The sequence below is a fragment of the Sceloporus undulatus genome, chromosome 2, assembly GCF_019175285.1.
Source record: "Sceloporus undulatus isolate JIND9_A2432 ecotype Alabama chromosome 2, SceUnd_v1.1, whole genome shotgun sequence".
Lineage (NCBI taxonomy): Eukaryota > Metazoa > Chordata > Lepidosauria > Squamata > Phrynosomatidae > Sceloporus > Sceloporus undulatus.
This window is the reverse complement of record NC_056523.1, coordinates 146,596,657-146,613,808: the sequence shown is the minus strand read 5'-3', so window position 1 is coordinate 146,613,808 and position 17,152 is coordinate 146,596,657. Positions and strand designations below refer to the sequence as shown.

The window sequence follows — 17,152 nt, the reverse complement described above, 5'->3', positions numbered from 1 at the left end:
ATGGCTCACAGACTGGCAGCTGTCCACAGGTCACCTTTTTGAATAGTACTGAAATCTAGTCTGCTTCAGACCAAGACATAGAGCACAACAAATCTCTATATCCTGTTGTGTGAGTGAGGTGTCCATTAAATCTCTCTCCAATTTGCAATGTAACACCAGCATTACTGTAGGCTACTGTACTTTCCCCTCCAGATAATATAATTACAAATTTCATCACTCCAGCAGCATAACAGTTGGTCACACTGAGTCGAAATGGTGGCACTTACAGGTCAATGCATCCAAAAGGTGCTGTGTAAGAGAAGATGCGATTAAAAACAAATCCCTAATTCACTGTGTTTTGGTGGGTCCCTTCATGATTTCTCCCCATCATTGCCTAGCACCAAAGTGAGGGACTGAGAGTTTTTAAAATCCCTCCCCATTGCTCCTGCATGACACCACATCAAGACACTGTCAAAAGATTACAGCAGAGGTAGGCAACTGTAGTTGATAGTGGCCTATTTTCACTCTGAGCCACAACCGCAAGGCCACATTGACATATTCAGTGGAAATTATGTCATAAAATTTCCATTCCCTGTTATCAGCTAGTTTCAAAGTTTTTCTGCAGTTGTGGACAGAGAAGACAAATTGCCACATTTGTGAACATTCTGGTTAGCAATCTGGGAGCCAAACCTCACCCAGAAAAAAAGTTAAAATAAGTGTGCTTGTGTGCTTTGGATAAATGCCAGGTAGCATCTGGGACTGTAAAAGTGAGCTTCAAGAGCCAGATGTGGCCCACAAGCCACACTTTTCCTACCCCTGAATTATAAGGATAGTTTGTGTATTAACATGTAGTCTTCTCAGTGTGGCCTGTGTTAATGTTCCTTGTCCAAAACCTGTTAAGATCCACAGAAGCAAGCCACTCAAATAGGAGGTTGGAGTGGGATTTGCCTGCAAGGTAGACTGTCTTACTTTCTTTTCTGCTCCTGGACTTATCAGCAGCTTTGGATACCTTCATTCATGGTATCTTTCTGGAAAGCTTTTCTGGTTTGGGACTGAAAACCCTATTTGGTAGTAGTGCTGGTCCGTGTTTATGACAGGTTCCATGTAGTAGTGCTCAAAGTTTCCCATTAAATAATAATAATAATAATATTTATTATTTATAAACCACTTTTCCAAAATTTGATCAAAGCGGTGTACAACACAAAACAAAAATGTGAGACAATAAAACAAATCAATAACACATATCATCAATTAAAATTATATAAAAAGGTTTACAAATATTAAAACCCAGAAAAACAAACTAGCTGGATCACCCAATTGCATATCAAGGGGAGAAATGGAATCAAGACACATAGGGCGGGTAAAGCTTGCGAAAAGAAAGGTCTTAGATTCTTCTTAAATGTCAAGGGAGGAGACAGAGCGGAGCTCGTCAGGAAGGGAGTTCTAGATCTGCGGGGCCAAGGAGAAAATGCCCTATGTGAAGAACGGAGAGTATCTTGTCTTCGGAACCCTCAGCAAATGTTCCCGACCATCTGAGAGTGCGGGCGATTATTATATGGGGGAGAGGCGGTCTGGCCAAGTACTTATTGTGCCTGAAAGCGAATGGCAACCAATGGGATCTTGTAAAATAGGTGTTATTTTACAGCGCTTTATAATAAAGGTTAATAATAATAATAATAATAATAATAATAATAATAATAAGAGGGCTAGTCCTGGGGCATCCAGTAACAACCTTGCTGCCATATTCTGTACTAACTGAAGCTTCCAGGTTTGATACAAGGGTTGCCCCATGTAGAGCACATTACAGAAATCCAACCGAGAGGTTACCAGAGCATGTACAACTGTTTCAAGGTCCCTCCGGCCCAGGTAGGGTCGCAGCTGGCATATCAGCTGAAGCTGGTAACAGACGCCTCTGACTGTCGCATCCACCTGAGATGTCAGGCGGAGCGACGAGTCCAGAAGCACCCCCAGACTGCGAACTGAGTCCTTCAGGGGAAGCGTGACCCCATTCAGGACAGGTGGACAAATTTCCTTCCCCGGGCCAGGGGAACCAATCACGAGTACTTCCGTTTTCTCTGGATTCAGACTGAGTCTGTTTTCCCTCATCCAGCCCATTACCGACTCCAGACAGGCATTTAGAGGAGAGATGCCATCCCTAGTCACTGCATCAGTCGGAGGCACAGAGAAACATATTTGGGTGTCATCAGCGTACTGATAACACCGCGCCCCGTGTCTCCAGATTATCTCACCCAGCGGTTTCATGTAAATGTTAAATAGCATAGGAGACAAAATCGCAGCTGGGTCAACTTATACATGGGTCAATATGATACCAAACCTCCTCCCCACTCTGCCTGTGTCCAAAGGGGGCAGTCAGGTAGGGGAGGAGGAGGGAGGGCAAGCTCTCAGCCCCAAGCCTAGCCCCAACCCAGCTGAGACAGCAGAGCTGCCGGGGGCGGGGGGGCGGGAGAGGGGGCACTCACCCCTCAAGCTTCCTCCCAAGCCTGGCTGTGTCTCAAGGGGACTGCAGAAGAAGGGGAGGAAGAGTTCTGAAAGTTTTACCCTTGACTTATCCATGGATCATATCAAAATCCCTAATTTTGGCCATCAAAGTGGCCCACGGCTTATACATGAGTATATACGGTAGGTTATACTGACAAATAACACTTGCGAGGGAGGAGTCCATCATCACTGACAGGCAAATGACAAGCAACTCTCCCACTCTAACCCATTCAATACAAGGAAGTCTTGGAAGATTTGACATACGTCTAAACAACTGTATGATCAATAGAACCAGTGAGCAACTTACTTTTGGAACTGGAACACTGTCCTCTTGCTTGGCCATCTGTTCAATATTGGTTTTACAGCTCTGTCCCATTTCAGATTCAGATTCCTTAGCTCCCAGATTTTGCTCTTCTGAGTTCAAGTTTGCATTTTTAATTCCAGAAGATTCAATATTAAAGTGAAGAACTAAAGATATGTTCTGCCCAGCTTCTTCAGAAATAGGTACTCCATCTGTAACCAAAGTCTGCGTATTTAATGTATTTTCCAAAGACTGATCAATTACTATAGAATTTATATCACTTCGTTCTTTGCTAGAACTTGTAGCTTCATCTTTTTTTGAGTTTTCCTCCTCCATCTTTTCCACTGTGACAATAACACTAGCATGTTGATCGTCTAGACCATTTTTACCATTTTGTGCCACTTTAGCCTGGATATCACCATGAGTTTCTGTAACACTTTTTGAACTGTGGTCTGTGACTATGGGATTCCTATCCACCAGACCTCTATCATCACCAACAGACTCAGCACTTGCTTTGGTCAATTTATCAGTTAGGATCTGACTTCCTTCAGGTGAAATATTTTCTGTGCTTAGAGAATAATCAAGGCTGGATGATGCTGAACTTAAGTCTGCTGCCAAGCTGTCCTGAATTTCCAAGTCTGAATGTTTCTTCTTCTTCTTTTTCATCTTTTTCTGCAAAATGGAAAAAAACAACCTTAAGAAAAACCTTTTCCAGATTTCAAGCAAGAATAATTCTGCCTATGCCTTTATTAATCAGAAACATCTATGTGCTTATTGCAGCACATGCTTACACAAACTCACTTTGAGTTATAAAAATAGGAGGGAAGAAACTAGAGCACCCTACACAGTCTGTCCCTTTCTGTGAAGGAAAACCACCAATCAAGCCCAAACCAGGTTCTCCAATCTAGGTAGACACCAGGGTGACATGCATATTAAGCAGCTAAATCGAAGGAGGGTTCTAGCAAAACAAATACTGTAGTTTAAATAACTGGAAGAGAAGGCAGAAATATGATCTAGAAACAACAACAACAATTAATTACTAGCTAGAAAAGAGCACTTTGACAGCTACTTACTAGAAGAGACCTATAATCAAAAATCTAATTTGATTTTCAGAATTCAGACTCAAGTTATTTTTCAAAACTGAAAAAATACTCCCGTTTACACAGTAGTCTGTGAAGTAATAGTTAGGAACAACATATAATTTCTTGTTTTTCATAGTTCCATAGTTCAGGCATTTAACAGATGTGAATCCACATAACGAAAGGCAGGAGGCTAGCTTCATTGACTCTCTTACTGCTCTTCATGTGTGGAATCAACTGTCTGGAGAGGACAGTATCCTCTAAGTGTTCAGCTTCTCAATGCAGTAGGGAAACCCAGTTTTTCAGAATTCACCTGAAGAGCCTCCCCTCACAGTGTACAGGCTCTCTTCTGCCTCATTACAACTATGTGGGGCAAGGCAGGACTAGTCTGCTCCTACAGGATGACCAGGTGTCCTCCTTTTCCAGGATACATCCTACATTTCAGTCTCCTGTCCTGGAGGAATTCCAAAATGTCCTCCATTTGGAGCACAATTGAGAAACATGGATTTATACTTATATGAGTGTTTTTCACTTTTATTTTGTTTTGGGGGTTTTTTAAATTAATTTTTATTAATGCATTTTAAAAAACACAGTATAAAATTTGACATTCAATTATCATACGTATCATACATAAGATATATCACTAACAACACTAAATATTAGATATACATAAATGCAAACAAACAGGAAAAAAAACAATACACAACAGAAAATTTCATAACCTAATTATGAAATCACATAAACATTCATTCCAAGCCATTTGTTACTTCCTGTTACTGGTCTAAAAATGTTTTCTCGGCCAATATCTCAAACTACGATCTTTACTTCTTAACATCTAATAAAGTTTCTTTTCAACTTTTTTTTCTCAAGCTTGTTAGATTTAAATCTTTAACACAAATCTTTGAGGTCTTCAGTTTACCTTATATCTACATTTTTATACAGAACTTAAATTTTAGGTCTCCACCACTATATCTAAAATTCCCCGGTTCCCCCAAATTTCATAAAAATAATCTAAAAATAAGTTCCAATTGCCCAAATATTTGTCTATTTCATATTCAAGGCTTCTTGACAGCTTATCCAATTCCAGTAGTTTAAATGTCCAAACTTCAAGAGACGGAATGTCCTCTTTCTTCCAGAATTTTGCATAGATTATCCTCATAGCTGATAACATATAAAACATAAATTTGCCATATTTTTTTTTCCAAGTTTACATCCAACATATTTAACACAAATAATTTTGGTTGGAATTCAATATTTTCCTTTACAATTTTCTTTATTTCATGGTGTATCTGTTTCCAAAATTTAACTGCTTTTTCACGTGTCCACCACATGTGAAAAAGGGTACCTTCATGTTTGGAATATTTCCAACAGCTGCTATTATAGTTTTTAAACATTTTACATACTTTTTGTGGCATAAGATACCATCTAAAACAGTTTTATAGTAGCTTTCCTTTACATTCAGGAATTTGGTATAACTCAATCTTTTTTTCCATGTCAGTTCCCACTGTTGTAATTCTAAATTATAACCAAATTTTTGAGACCATTTAATTATGTTCTACTTTATGTATTCTTCTTCTGAAAAGATTCCTAATAAACAATTATATAATCTAGATAACGGACGTTCTTTGTTGGATAATAGTGCCGTCTCTAATTTGGTTCCACTGTTACCTATAGTTACCTTGTCACATTTCACCCACACACGAGCATTTTCAGGATCCCATTTTCTAACAAAATAAACATTTCTAACAAAATAAACAATAAATATTCCCATCAACTTTTTGTCCATAGAATGTCTTTCTTTTAACTGCCTATATAAAAACCAGCTGCAGTTCATACATATATAGTTGGTAATATCCCTTTGCCAATCTTTGAATGGAGGGTCATTTTTAATAATTGGAATGGTGTTAAACAAAAAAAAGCAGTTTGTCTTGCAGCTTTTTGTAGTAAATTGTTATTATGTTGGTACTTTCAATACATTTCTGCAACTCATCAGATTGAATGTCAGTTTTCTTATATAGTTTCTCATACAAATTTTGAAAGGATTCTTCTCTTGTTCGGTGAAGATTTTTCCATCTTCTTGGATTCTGATTATTGACTTTTTCTCCTTCTTTTCTCTTAGCTTATATGCCAGCCACTTACCAACTTTATTCACATGCAGAAAATAATGTGCTTTGATACATTTCAGCTTTATTTCTAATTCTTCTGTTAGTAGAGAAGATAATTGTTTTTGTAAGATTTTAATTTCTTTCTTAAGTTTAGTGTTCGATGGATTTTCCTGTAAATCTTCTTTTTTCTTTATGTCATCCGTAATTTCTTATACTTTTACTTTCCGCTTTCTTTTTAACAGACAATTTGAATAAAAAATCTTCTCATCACAAATTTAGAGGCTTCCTATACTGTGATGACATCAGTGCCTTTATCTAGCTTTTCTTTGGGGGGGGGGGAACCTTAGAGTTTGTTTAGCCTTTTCCAGCACTTTGGAGTTTTGCAATAGTTTATTGTTAAGACGCCAACTCCTGTCTGCGTTGTTTCCCCCTCATATTTAACACCAGAGGATTGTGGTCAGACAAGGATCTAGGTAAAATATCAATTTTTGTAATTGCTGTACTAATCGATTTTGTAACTAAAAAAGTCTAATCTTGAAAATGAATTGTGGACTTTTGAAAAAAAAGTAAAATCTTGTGCATTGCCGTATAGAAATCTCCAAATTTCTATCATCGAAAAATTCTCCATTAAACTAAAAAAGGATTGAGGAAGTTTGCCTTGATTTTTTTCTGTTTAGATGTTGTTTTCCTGATGAGATCTGGGCCATTCCAGTCGCCCATCATTACTGTATCAACATAGTTTAGATCTTGCATTATGTTTGCTACCTTTTGGGAAAAGACTCCTTTATTCTCTTGTGGAGCATATATCCCCACAAGTAAGGTTCTTTGGCTTTGAATTACTACTTCAACTCCCCAAAAATGTCCATTTATATAATTAAAAATTTCTTTTGGTTGTAATGCTTCTTTAATATACTATACTATAATATCTAAACTATGTTGATACAAAACCATACCTTTTTTCTTTTTTAGTAGAAGCTTAAATAAATTCTTTACCTAATCTTTTATTCTTAAGTAATCTTACATCTTTCCGTTTAATGTGTGTTTCTTGCAAACAGACTATGTTATTTTTAAATTTTGATAGAATTTTTTCCTCTTCTGGGGCGAGTTCAGAGCTTTGACATTCCTTAAGAGAATATTTATATATGTATTACTGTTATCTTTTAAGCTAAAGCTCCTTTCCAGGTTTATGTTATTTTCCTCTTCCCCTCCCTTTTCCCCCCTTACTGTTTATTTTGTTAGAAAATGGGATCCTGAAAATGCTCGTGTGTGGGTGAAATGTGACAAGATAACTATAGGTGACCTGCAGCCATGACGACATTTAGGCTGTGCTGAGTCACAGGAAGTGTGGTCATCATGAGGTCATCATGTGCTGGAGAGTGCTGCAAAAGTGCTGTAAATATGCAAAGTCACCCTGCATGGGGGACTGGGTTTATGATAACACACCAGGAAGAAGCTGGACTAAGTGGCCGTATGGCAGAAGTGTATATAAGGGTGGAGCCTCAGTGTAAAGCGTGGGTTGATCTATTCCATAATTGGAGCCTGATCGGTCTAATTTCTTCTTTGAGTTTGTGCTGCAGCCTGAGCTGCAGCTCTTTTTCTGGTGGTCAAGGAGGTCATATATTAGATTCTATATAAATAAAAATGTAAATGTTCGTTCGTTCAAAACCTTAAATCTCTGAAAGTTCTTCAATGATTGCTTTGAAATTTTGACACAATGTTCCATTTGAATACACACGTTTTTATATACCTACAATGTTTTTATATACCTACAATGTTTTTATATACCTACTATTATATAGATGTCAAACTTGTGACAGGTAAAAATGTTTTTTTTAAAAACAGCACCATCTGTTGGACGTAACAGCAACACACACTATACTAAATATTTTACAATTCCATTTCAGTGTTTCTGATTGCATTGTTAAATTGAATTTTCATAGATTTTGATTTAATTATTTTGTGTGACATTGCGTTGCAACTGAGCTGTGTTGTTTACCATAGCGTTCAGATGGAAGCATATGAAATGGTAAGTTATCTAATAGAATTTTTGAATTCACTCAGTCTGCCAGGGATGCCACCGCACGTACAATTGAAAATCGGCGTTTCAATAATCATGTTGCGCAATATCAACCAGCCAAAGCTTTACAATGGTACGCAGCTTGCAGTAAAAGAATTAATGAACAACGTCACTGAAGCAACAATCTTGAGAGCACTTTTCAAAGGTGAAGATGTCCTCATTCCTCGCATTCCTATGATTCCAAGGGATATGCTATTTCAGTTTAAGAGACTGCAATTCCGAATTCACTTGGCATTTGCAATCACCATCAACAAACCTTAGGGCCAGTCTTTACAATTCTGTGGTTTAGATGTAGACACTGATCGTTTCTCACATGGACAATTATATTTTGCATGTTCTAGAGGCGATGTCATGCCTCCAGAGCATCTTTGATGCTCTTGAGACATATATTTAGTTAAGATTATATTAGGTTTTCTATGTACAGTGGACCCTTGTTATACACTGGGGTTTGGTTCCAAGTTCCCCTGTGTATAACAAAATCCGTGTATGCTCAAGTCCCATTAAATATAATGGCATAGCAAAATGGTGTCCCTTATAAAAAATGGAAAATCAAGGTAAATTTATACTTTTTTGGAACATTTTCAAACCGTGTATGCTTGAATCCGTGTATAAAAAATCAGTGTATAAGAAGGGCCGACTGTATTAGTTTAAGAGGGGAAATACAGATCTATAGCTTTAAGAAAGACAAGGATTGTGGGAAATCCCAGGGTCTTATACTGTCTCCCTCTAGTTAGTTTCAGTGTGTAGTAAGATTTCAGCCAAGAGTATTTTCCTTTGACAAAAAAAGATAAGTCCACAAAAGAAAAAAGATAGTCCTCAGAAGAAGAAAGATAGAATCCATCAAGAAGAGAGCAAGGTATTTAGGAAGGACTATTGAGAAAAAGGAGATCAGTTTCATGTTTTTGTGTTATAACCAGTAAAGTTTTAAAAACTTAAGAAATTTGTGGACAAGTCTTTTGTTCTGGCTGTGATCCCGAGAGCCAGAGGCCTTACTACACCCAAAGTCCATAGCATCACTCTTGGGACAAAACAGGCGGCAAACCAGACAATCTCTATATCTACACATACAATAGAACAACAACAAATATTGTATACCCATACGCATTGTGATATTAAATATTTCAGAAATGTGCGCTTTCTCTTTTCTTTCTTTTCCATTTAACCAGACTGAGACACAGCAATGCGTAGCCAGATACAGCTACTATGTATATGTATGTATATTTGTCATAGTCTTCTGATGCTTATATTAGTACCTCTTAATTACTTATCCACAGTCATTACTAAGGTTTAAATTACATAAAGCACAATGTACAGATCTTCAATAAAATAAAAAAGTAATTTTAATCTAGTTCTTTATGGTAGCTTTAATTAACTCCTTTAATGTCTTATAACAGAAAACTGATTATGCTTTTAGAAGTTTCCTCAAAATATTTTTCCACAGATGCCTTTATTCCTTCAAGCTTTTAAATCCCTTCAAACGCCAAAAAAATCCCACAAAAAAAAAAAAAAAAACCCACTTCCAAGATTTTCCACCAAATTAGTTGTAATATAGTCTTCATAAATCAAATCTATGAAATTCTGAAGATAAGAGGTTAATGGAAAGTTGAAGACACAAGGTCCTTCTATTCCTGGTTCAGCCACTAGATGTTGCTGTGATGATAGCCTTACTGCAAATCTTGCTTTACAACGCTCTCTTATAAGAATCTCTTTTTCTTTTCCTTTTTTCTTCTTTATTCTGTTCTTGTCCTATAGTTAAATAATAATTGGCCCACAGTCACTATAAATTTCAACTGTCTGCTTGTCATCACTACTGGGAATTATATACAAAAGCACTTATATTCCATGCACCTTTTAAATGTTTCACACTCCAAATTCACAGTTCAGTAGTTTAAACTTCCACAATTTGTTCCATGTTGCAATAACAATGGGACTTGAGACAGTTGTTACAGTTGTACAAATTCTATAATGCACTTGCAACAAAATTATAAATAGTTGTGAAGTCACTTCTTTGTTCTTATAGCCTTATTCAAAGACACTCTGATTTTCGCTGCTCTATTAACAGTCATCAGATCGAACAATGCCAAAAATTCAAGTATCTCGGCATTTACTTTACCAAAAACCTTTCCCGGAATTCCCACATAGAAGCTAGTAGAGCAGTGGCTGTGAGATATACAATCGGCAGGAGGGCCATCTGGTCTCACCAGCTCTAAAAATATTCCGGAGTAAAGTTATAGTCCAGATCCTTTATGGCGCTGCTGTGTGGGGATGGGATGATTCGCAACAGGTCAAACTGGAGGCCCTCCAGAATACATTTTTGAAAAAATTGCTTATACTTCCACCTGGCACGCCTGCAGCTTTGGTTCGGGCACAGGTTGGCTTCCCTTCCATCAGAGCTCGTATTCATTTCACTTTATTTAATTACTGGAGATCTGTAAAAGATTCTCCGTTTAAGGTTTTCCCTAAGTTACGTTTCCAAAATTTACCAAGCTGCAAAGTTTGGAGATTAAGATACCGCAGGTTGCTTGAATCATATCCTGCTCTAATTGAAAATCCTTCCATCTGGAATTCGAGAGAAGCTTTGTGAATACACTTTTAACCAGAGTGTGTATCTGGATAGACAGGCTATTAACAATTCAAAATTTTCCACATGGTTTAGATTATATAAACTGGACCATCAGATGGCTGCTTACCTAGGGAAACTTACATTTCCAAAGCTTAGGCAGGCTTTAACAGCTCTCCGTTTTCAAATAATGCCCTCAGCTATTATTGATGGCAGATATTCACACACACCTAAGGATTCCCGTTTATGTATTTGTGGAGCTCCAGAAATAGAGGATTTGCCTCATTATCTGCTTTTTTCCTTATTATATACTGAGCCAAGAACTAAATTCATAGGATCTATTCTGTCCAATTTACAGTCTAATGCTACCTCTGAAAAGATTTTTTATCTCTTGTCTGATACTGATTCTAAGGTAACTTATAAGGTTTCATTGTTTGCGTCAGCAGCAATCAAAATTCAGGCAAGAGTTATAGCGGACATTGCAGCTGATTGCCATGGGGATAATCTTATCTAACTTTTGAAGTTGTTTTTAAAGTTGTTTTAGTTAATTGTCTGGAATTTTACTATGTCTAATGTTTAAAATTCAGATGTTAGTTATTTGATGGAGCATTTTATAATATTGAATTTTTGTTAACGGTTTTATTTATTAATTACGTGAATGGCCTTTGGCTTAAGCATTAATAAAATTGATTGATTGATATATAAAATGACATAGCCTTATTCTCCAACTGCATCTTTCAGTTCCCTCTGAATTAATTGCAACCAAGTATATATGAAGCAACGTTGGTCCTTATAATTGACCCTCCATTTAAGTCAGTTTGAAAAATAATTTAAATGACGATCTCTATATTGTCTCTCAAGACCAGCAACTAACTGATTGAAGATTTTTGGTCTCTTTTCTGTTTTTTAAACCTTAAAACATCGGCAGAAGCGATTGTACTCCAGGAGGCCATTTACCAGTGGCTTGGTTCTTGCTGCTCCCTCTGCTTCTCTACACCTGCATTTCCCTCGTCAGCCCTCTGGATTCCGTCAAAAACTAGGGTGTTTTGGAGCAGCATTCGAGCCCTTGTGAGGTGCCCTTGAGTCCCCTATACCTAGGAGACTTGTACTTGCTTGGTTCCCGATTACTTAGGGTATATAATAAGCGGGGGGGGAGGGGGGGGAGCCTCTAGTAAAGAATGTTTTGGTGGATCTCCTCCAAAAACGCTCCACACGCTTCTGTAGCCCACCACCTGGCCCTTCTGCGGTGGCAGCAAGAAGGCCGAGGAGGCTTCTGGTGCTGCTGCTCCACTGCCTCTCCGCTGCTGTAATAGGAACAGGTCTCCTATTGTACTTATATGACTTATGTGATATAAGACATTGTAACGTGTCCTCAAATGAAATAAGGCAGATACCAAAATAGAATGAAGGGTAGATAAGATAAATAATGAGAGAATAAAAGGAGAAAAGATGGTATAATACAAGATTTAAAAGTTGGGCTTATATAGCTAAAGACAATAAACCAGGCCAAAGTTACTTGGAAATTCTTCTTAATGGATAATGTTGTTTTGTCTTGTTTGTTTTTAATTGTTATTTGTTTGTTACCAAGTGTTTTGATATGTCACATATGTATGTCTGTGTGTTATGTTTTTTGGGTTTTTTTTAAATAATAAAATGTTAAAAATATATTATGTATGAAATTACCCTCAGGCTATGTTTAAAAGGTGTATACAAAACAGAAATGAATTTCATGTCTCGACTTGGGCCCCATCTGTAAGATATCTCATTATGCATTCCAAAATCCAAAAGAACAAACAAACCCAAAATCTTCAGAACAGTACACTCGCTTAGGGCATTTCACATACAGGAAAATCTACCTGCTGCAGGCTTGAGCATGGGGTGCTGCTCTCATATAGGTCTGGTTTCTCCCTTCTTCTCTTTCTGGAAGGAGAGTTAGCAGGCTCATCAAACTCACTATTCACAACTTTTACTACCTGTTGAAAGACAGGCTTGCTTTCAGAGAACTTAGCATTTTGAAGCAAAAAGGTGAACTGCTTGGTTATTAATGCAGCAAATATGAATGAGGCTTTGTTAGAAAGCACACCCAGTGAAACTATTAATGCTCCAAACCATGAGCTGGTCATTTGCCTGCTTCACGAAATGAGTATTGAAAACTAACCTATACATAAGATATACTTACTTTTTTCTGTGAACACAAGGCCTGACTCTCAAGGCTCTTCGGCAGAGACTGTTCTGGCTCCCTCTGTGCTTGTTCAGTAAGTGTATATTCATCAACAGATGATCCCAAGGAAAGAGAGCTTTCCGCCTTCAACTCTCCCCCTGGCTCCATCCTCACATCTGATGTCATATTTGCATCCTTCTTTTCTGCAACTGAAACAAAAGTCCTCTGGAAAGTTAACTAAAAAGAAATCTACAGTCACTTTAGAGTCAGGGAATGAAGTCACTGAAATACAGTTTCTGTCCCACCCCCAAAGTTTACTTATTAAATTCTCAAGTTTGCACTTTAGGGTACAGCTGCCATACAGAGGAGACACTAAAACATGTGGATTGAAGGAGTCCATTAAAATGATACAAGATGATGCAGTTTCATGAATATCTTAGGACGCAACTCTCTATTGCTTCAAGATCATATAAGAATGCATCTGCTCCAGAGTCTTTCACACTATAACCCACACTTCACAGTATCAGCACACATCACTTTCAAAATGAGCTATAAATAAAATGTACAATTAATGTGCAAACAAGCCACTGTTCCCTGTGACTAGGTTCACTGCTATTTTTCTATAGTTTTAAAAAAAAATACGCTGTTATTAATGTGCTTCATATTCTTTATTATTTAAAAAAACTGTGTTAGCAATTAAGGTCCAAAACACACTGAGAAATAATCCAGTTTGAGACTGCTTTAACTGCCCTGGCTCAATGCTAGGGGATCATGGGAATTGTAGTTTATTGTGGGATCAGAGCTCTCTGACAGAGAAGGCTAAATGTCTCACAAAACTGCAGTTCCCAGAATTCCCTAGCATTGAGCCAGGGCAGTTAAAGCTATCTCAAACTGGATTATTTTTGCAATGTGTTTTGGACCTAGGAATGTTTTATCTACAACATCAGGCACAATATAAATATTTTTAAAAACATACCATATTTAACAGATAATTTTGAATGGTATTATGATGGCATATTTTGACAAACTGTAATTCTGGTTGATGGAAGTTACTGCCCAAATAATGAAATGAGAGAACCTCCCCTTCTTCCTCTTCTAATTCTAATTCTTCTTCTTTTTCTTCTGTTCTTAACCTAATGTTCTTTAAATTGTGTGAAGGGAAAGGTTTTTTAAAATGTTTTGTTAGTCAAATCCTAACTGCTATGGTTTTACTTTGCAGTTGAAGAGACAGTCAACATGTAGCCCATACTCAGCAACTATGGGAAGTGTGACGATGTACAAATGGGGCTGAAGGAAGCACGTGCTGAGCAAATATTCCCAATAAGTAACATGGGAGATGGAAGGGATACATTTTTAAAAATAGTGAGATGGATGAAATAGAAACTTTTTTATCTCTTAAATCATTATCAATCAGAATGTAAACAACTGGTACATGTCTCAATGGCTATGTCTGCACTGAAGAAATAATCCAGGTTGATACCACTTTAACTGCCATATCTTAGTGCTATGAAATTCTGGGAATTGTAGTTTTGTGAGACATTTAGCCTTCTCTGTCAGAAAGCTCTGATGCTACGACAAACTACAGTTTCTAGGATTCAATAGCATTGAGCCATGGCAGTTAAGGACATGTCAAACTGGATTATTTCTATCATGTGGATGCAGCCAATGAGAACATTATAAATGCAGCAGGCTTTAATAAAATACATTGAACATGCATATTTCATATAAATACATCATGAGGTGCAAAGCATAAAAGACCACATAAATGCAATCAGTATAAGATTGCTATAATTTACTTAATGATTTATAGTTACTACCGTAAATATCTTACTTTGTGTGCTGGTAACAAGAACCAGCCTCTCCCCACAGTTACTGCAAAAGTTGTTTGATGCATTTTGAGAGATGCCACATTTAGGGCATTTAAAGCCCTTTTTTCGTGATTTGCGCCCCAGGGTGAATCTTTTTTTACAGCCTGTTGGAAGACAAAATAAATTGTGGAGAGAAGAAACATTAGTCATACTTGGATGCCTGTTGTTTCACGGACTGTAAACAGAAACTGAAACTAGACATTTCTGTATAGAGATTTTTATGGGAGAATGAATAACATGATTAATTAGTACTGCTGGATAAGAAAATAATTACAGATTGAGGCCTGGAGCACGCAGGCCAAATAAAGCGGCTTCCGGCCATTGTGGGGGCATGGCATTCATACGACAACCCCCCCCCCCCAAAGCAGATGGAAGCCACTCTGAGACCGCACTCCAAAGGACCAGAGCAAAAGGGAACCGGAATAATCTGGCTCCTGGTGGTGCTGCAATCACAATGTCAACATTTTTGCTTTGGGATGTTATAAAGAACGTGTCCCTGTACACAGTAAAGTTAGTCCATCCACTCTCATGGCTATGAGATGACTGAGAACACAGGCAATAAAACAGAGGCAATAAAGTTTTGCTTCTCCATTTGAAGCTTAAAACCCCATTTTCTGATAACTCACAACATTCTGAAAGAACACGGCCAAAAGGTTAGATTTTTGTAGTTTATATTATACCACTTTTACACTTTATGCCAGGTCTCCAAAACCAACTATATCCACTCCGACCATCCTAATCTTTGTAATAGTCACCTTCATACTGAAGAACGGCATCAATCCTGCCAAGCCCACAGCTATGCATATGTACAGCTCCAATACACTCAAAAACGTTCTTGTGCTGCACCTTTAACCACACAGACGTGAATAGTACTTCATCTGCTCAATTTTGACTGTTGTACAACTGTTAAAAGTGGGTGTGAGAAACCAGCTCTTCAGTTGTTTTTAGTCTATCACTTCTATTTGCTCTAGCCATCACAATAAATTATGAAAGATTATGGAACTGTAATCCAAAAAAACAAAGAAAGGAGACACAATTTCCCAGCATTGTTTAAAATGATCAGAAGTTCCTAAGGTCTTCATGTTTATATGCTCCAAACTGAGATACTGAAGTTAAAATACTTTTGAGGCTCTTCCAGGTAGAATTAGGTGGAAGAAATGCCACCCAATTCGTTGCTGTCTTGGTGCATGTATATTCTGCTATGTTCTGTTCTTACAAGAGGAAGGGGCACAATCATGTAGAGAGAAAAGAAAAATACCCCACCCTTTCCCTAATGCACTTGACAAGCTCTCCAGACAAGACTCTGCTCTTTTATTTTTATAGAAAACAAAGCACCAGTAAGTTCCACCAGTGAGGCCAATACACAGTGTAATGGCATGGGAAGGCTTTCCCAGCCATGGTACCCATTATGCAATACGCTCCTGTCAGAGACCACACTCTCACCAAAACTGGTTTCATTTAGGTACTGTGTTAAGAATCTGGGTGCTCACAAACATCTCTGGGCCTCCCAAATTTATCTCAAATGCCTGATTTTGAATCATTAAGTTGTTAATTACGTTTAGTATATTTTTATATTATACAAATCATTGTTTTAAGCTGCTGTAACTTGTTTGGTGGTAACTTTGCTTGGACATGACCCCATAATCTTCACATATAGAGCATGGTGGAAATATCTGTATAATATGAATTGTTGTTGTGTGCCTTCAAGTTGTTTCCAACATGGCAACTCTAAGGCAAACCTAGCATTGGGTTTTCTTGGCAAGATTTGTTAAGAGGGGGTTTGCCTTTGCCTTTCTCTAAAGCTGAAAGAGTGTAATAATAGCAATATTGATATAGTATACTGGGAGAAAATAGTAAGCCAGTATGAAAAACCAGTAAGAGGAACCAGTTTGGAAATACCATGCCTGCCTTTTCTTACAGTTTTTCCATTTAGCAAGCAATCCTGCTAAATATGTCAACTTGACAGCAAAGCAGAGAATGGAGTGCAGCAAAGGGGAATGACAAAGACAAAAAAGGGGAAAGGTTTCCCCTTTGACAAGTTTGTCCAGTACTGTCCGACTGTAGGGAGTGGTGCTCGTCTCCATTACTAAGCCGAGGGAGTCAGCATTGTCAAAGACGACTCTGTGGTCATGTGGTCAGCATGAGTAAACACCAAGGCACAGGAATCACTGTTATTTTCCCACCAAAGCGGTACCTATTTATCTACTTGCATTTTTACATGCTTTTGAGCTGCTAGGTTGGCAGAAGCTGGGACTAATGATGGGAGCTCACCCCCTCGTGCGACACTTGGGTCTCAAACTGCTGACCTTGTGATCATCAGAGTCAGCGTCTTAACTACTAAGCCACCCTGTCAGACAAAGCTTGAGGCTTAATGCACACATGGCTGATAGAATGGCATCTAAATATACCTAGTTACAGAACATGTACACTTGGAGGCATCCCAAGTTCATATAGAATTCCTGGACTCTGGTGCCATATTATTATTATTATTAACCTTTATTTATGAAGCGCTGTAAATTTACA

General features: G+C 37.8%; 1 protein-coding gene across 1 annotated transcript in view; it reads right to left on the bottom strand.

Moving 5' to 3' along the window:
* The window catches only part of RNF213 (ring finger protein 213), a gene marked incomplete at its 3' end in the record, with an annotated part of 236,290 nt that overhangs the window by 205,894 nt on the left and 13,244 nt on the right, over window positions 1-17,152 (bottom strand). The window contains 4 exon segments of the mRNA XM_042447563.1: window positions 2,786-3,451; window positions 12,457-12,573; window positions 12,780-12,970; window positions 14,593-14,733. Coding sequence (XP_042303497.1) covers window positions 2,786-3,451; window positions 12,457-12,573; window positions 12,780-12,947 — 951 coding nt within the window.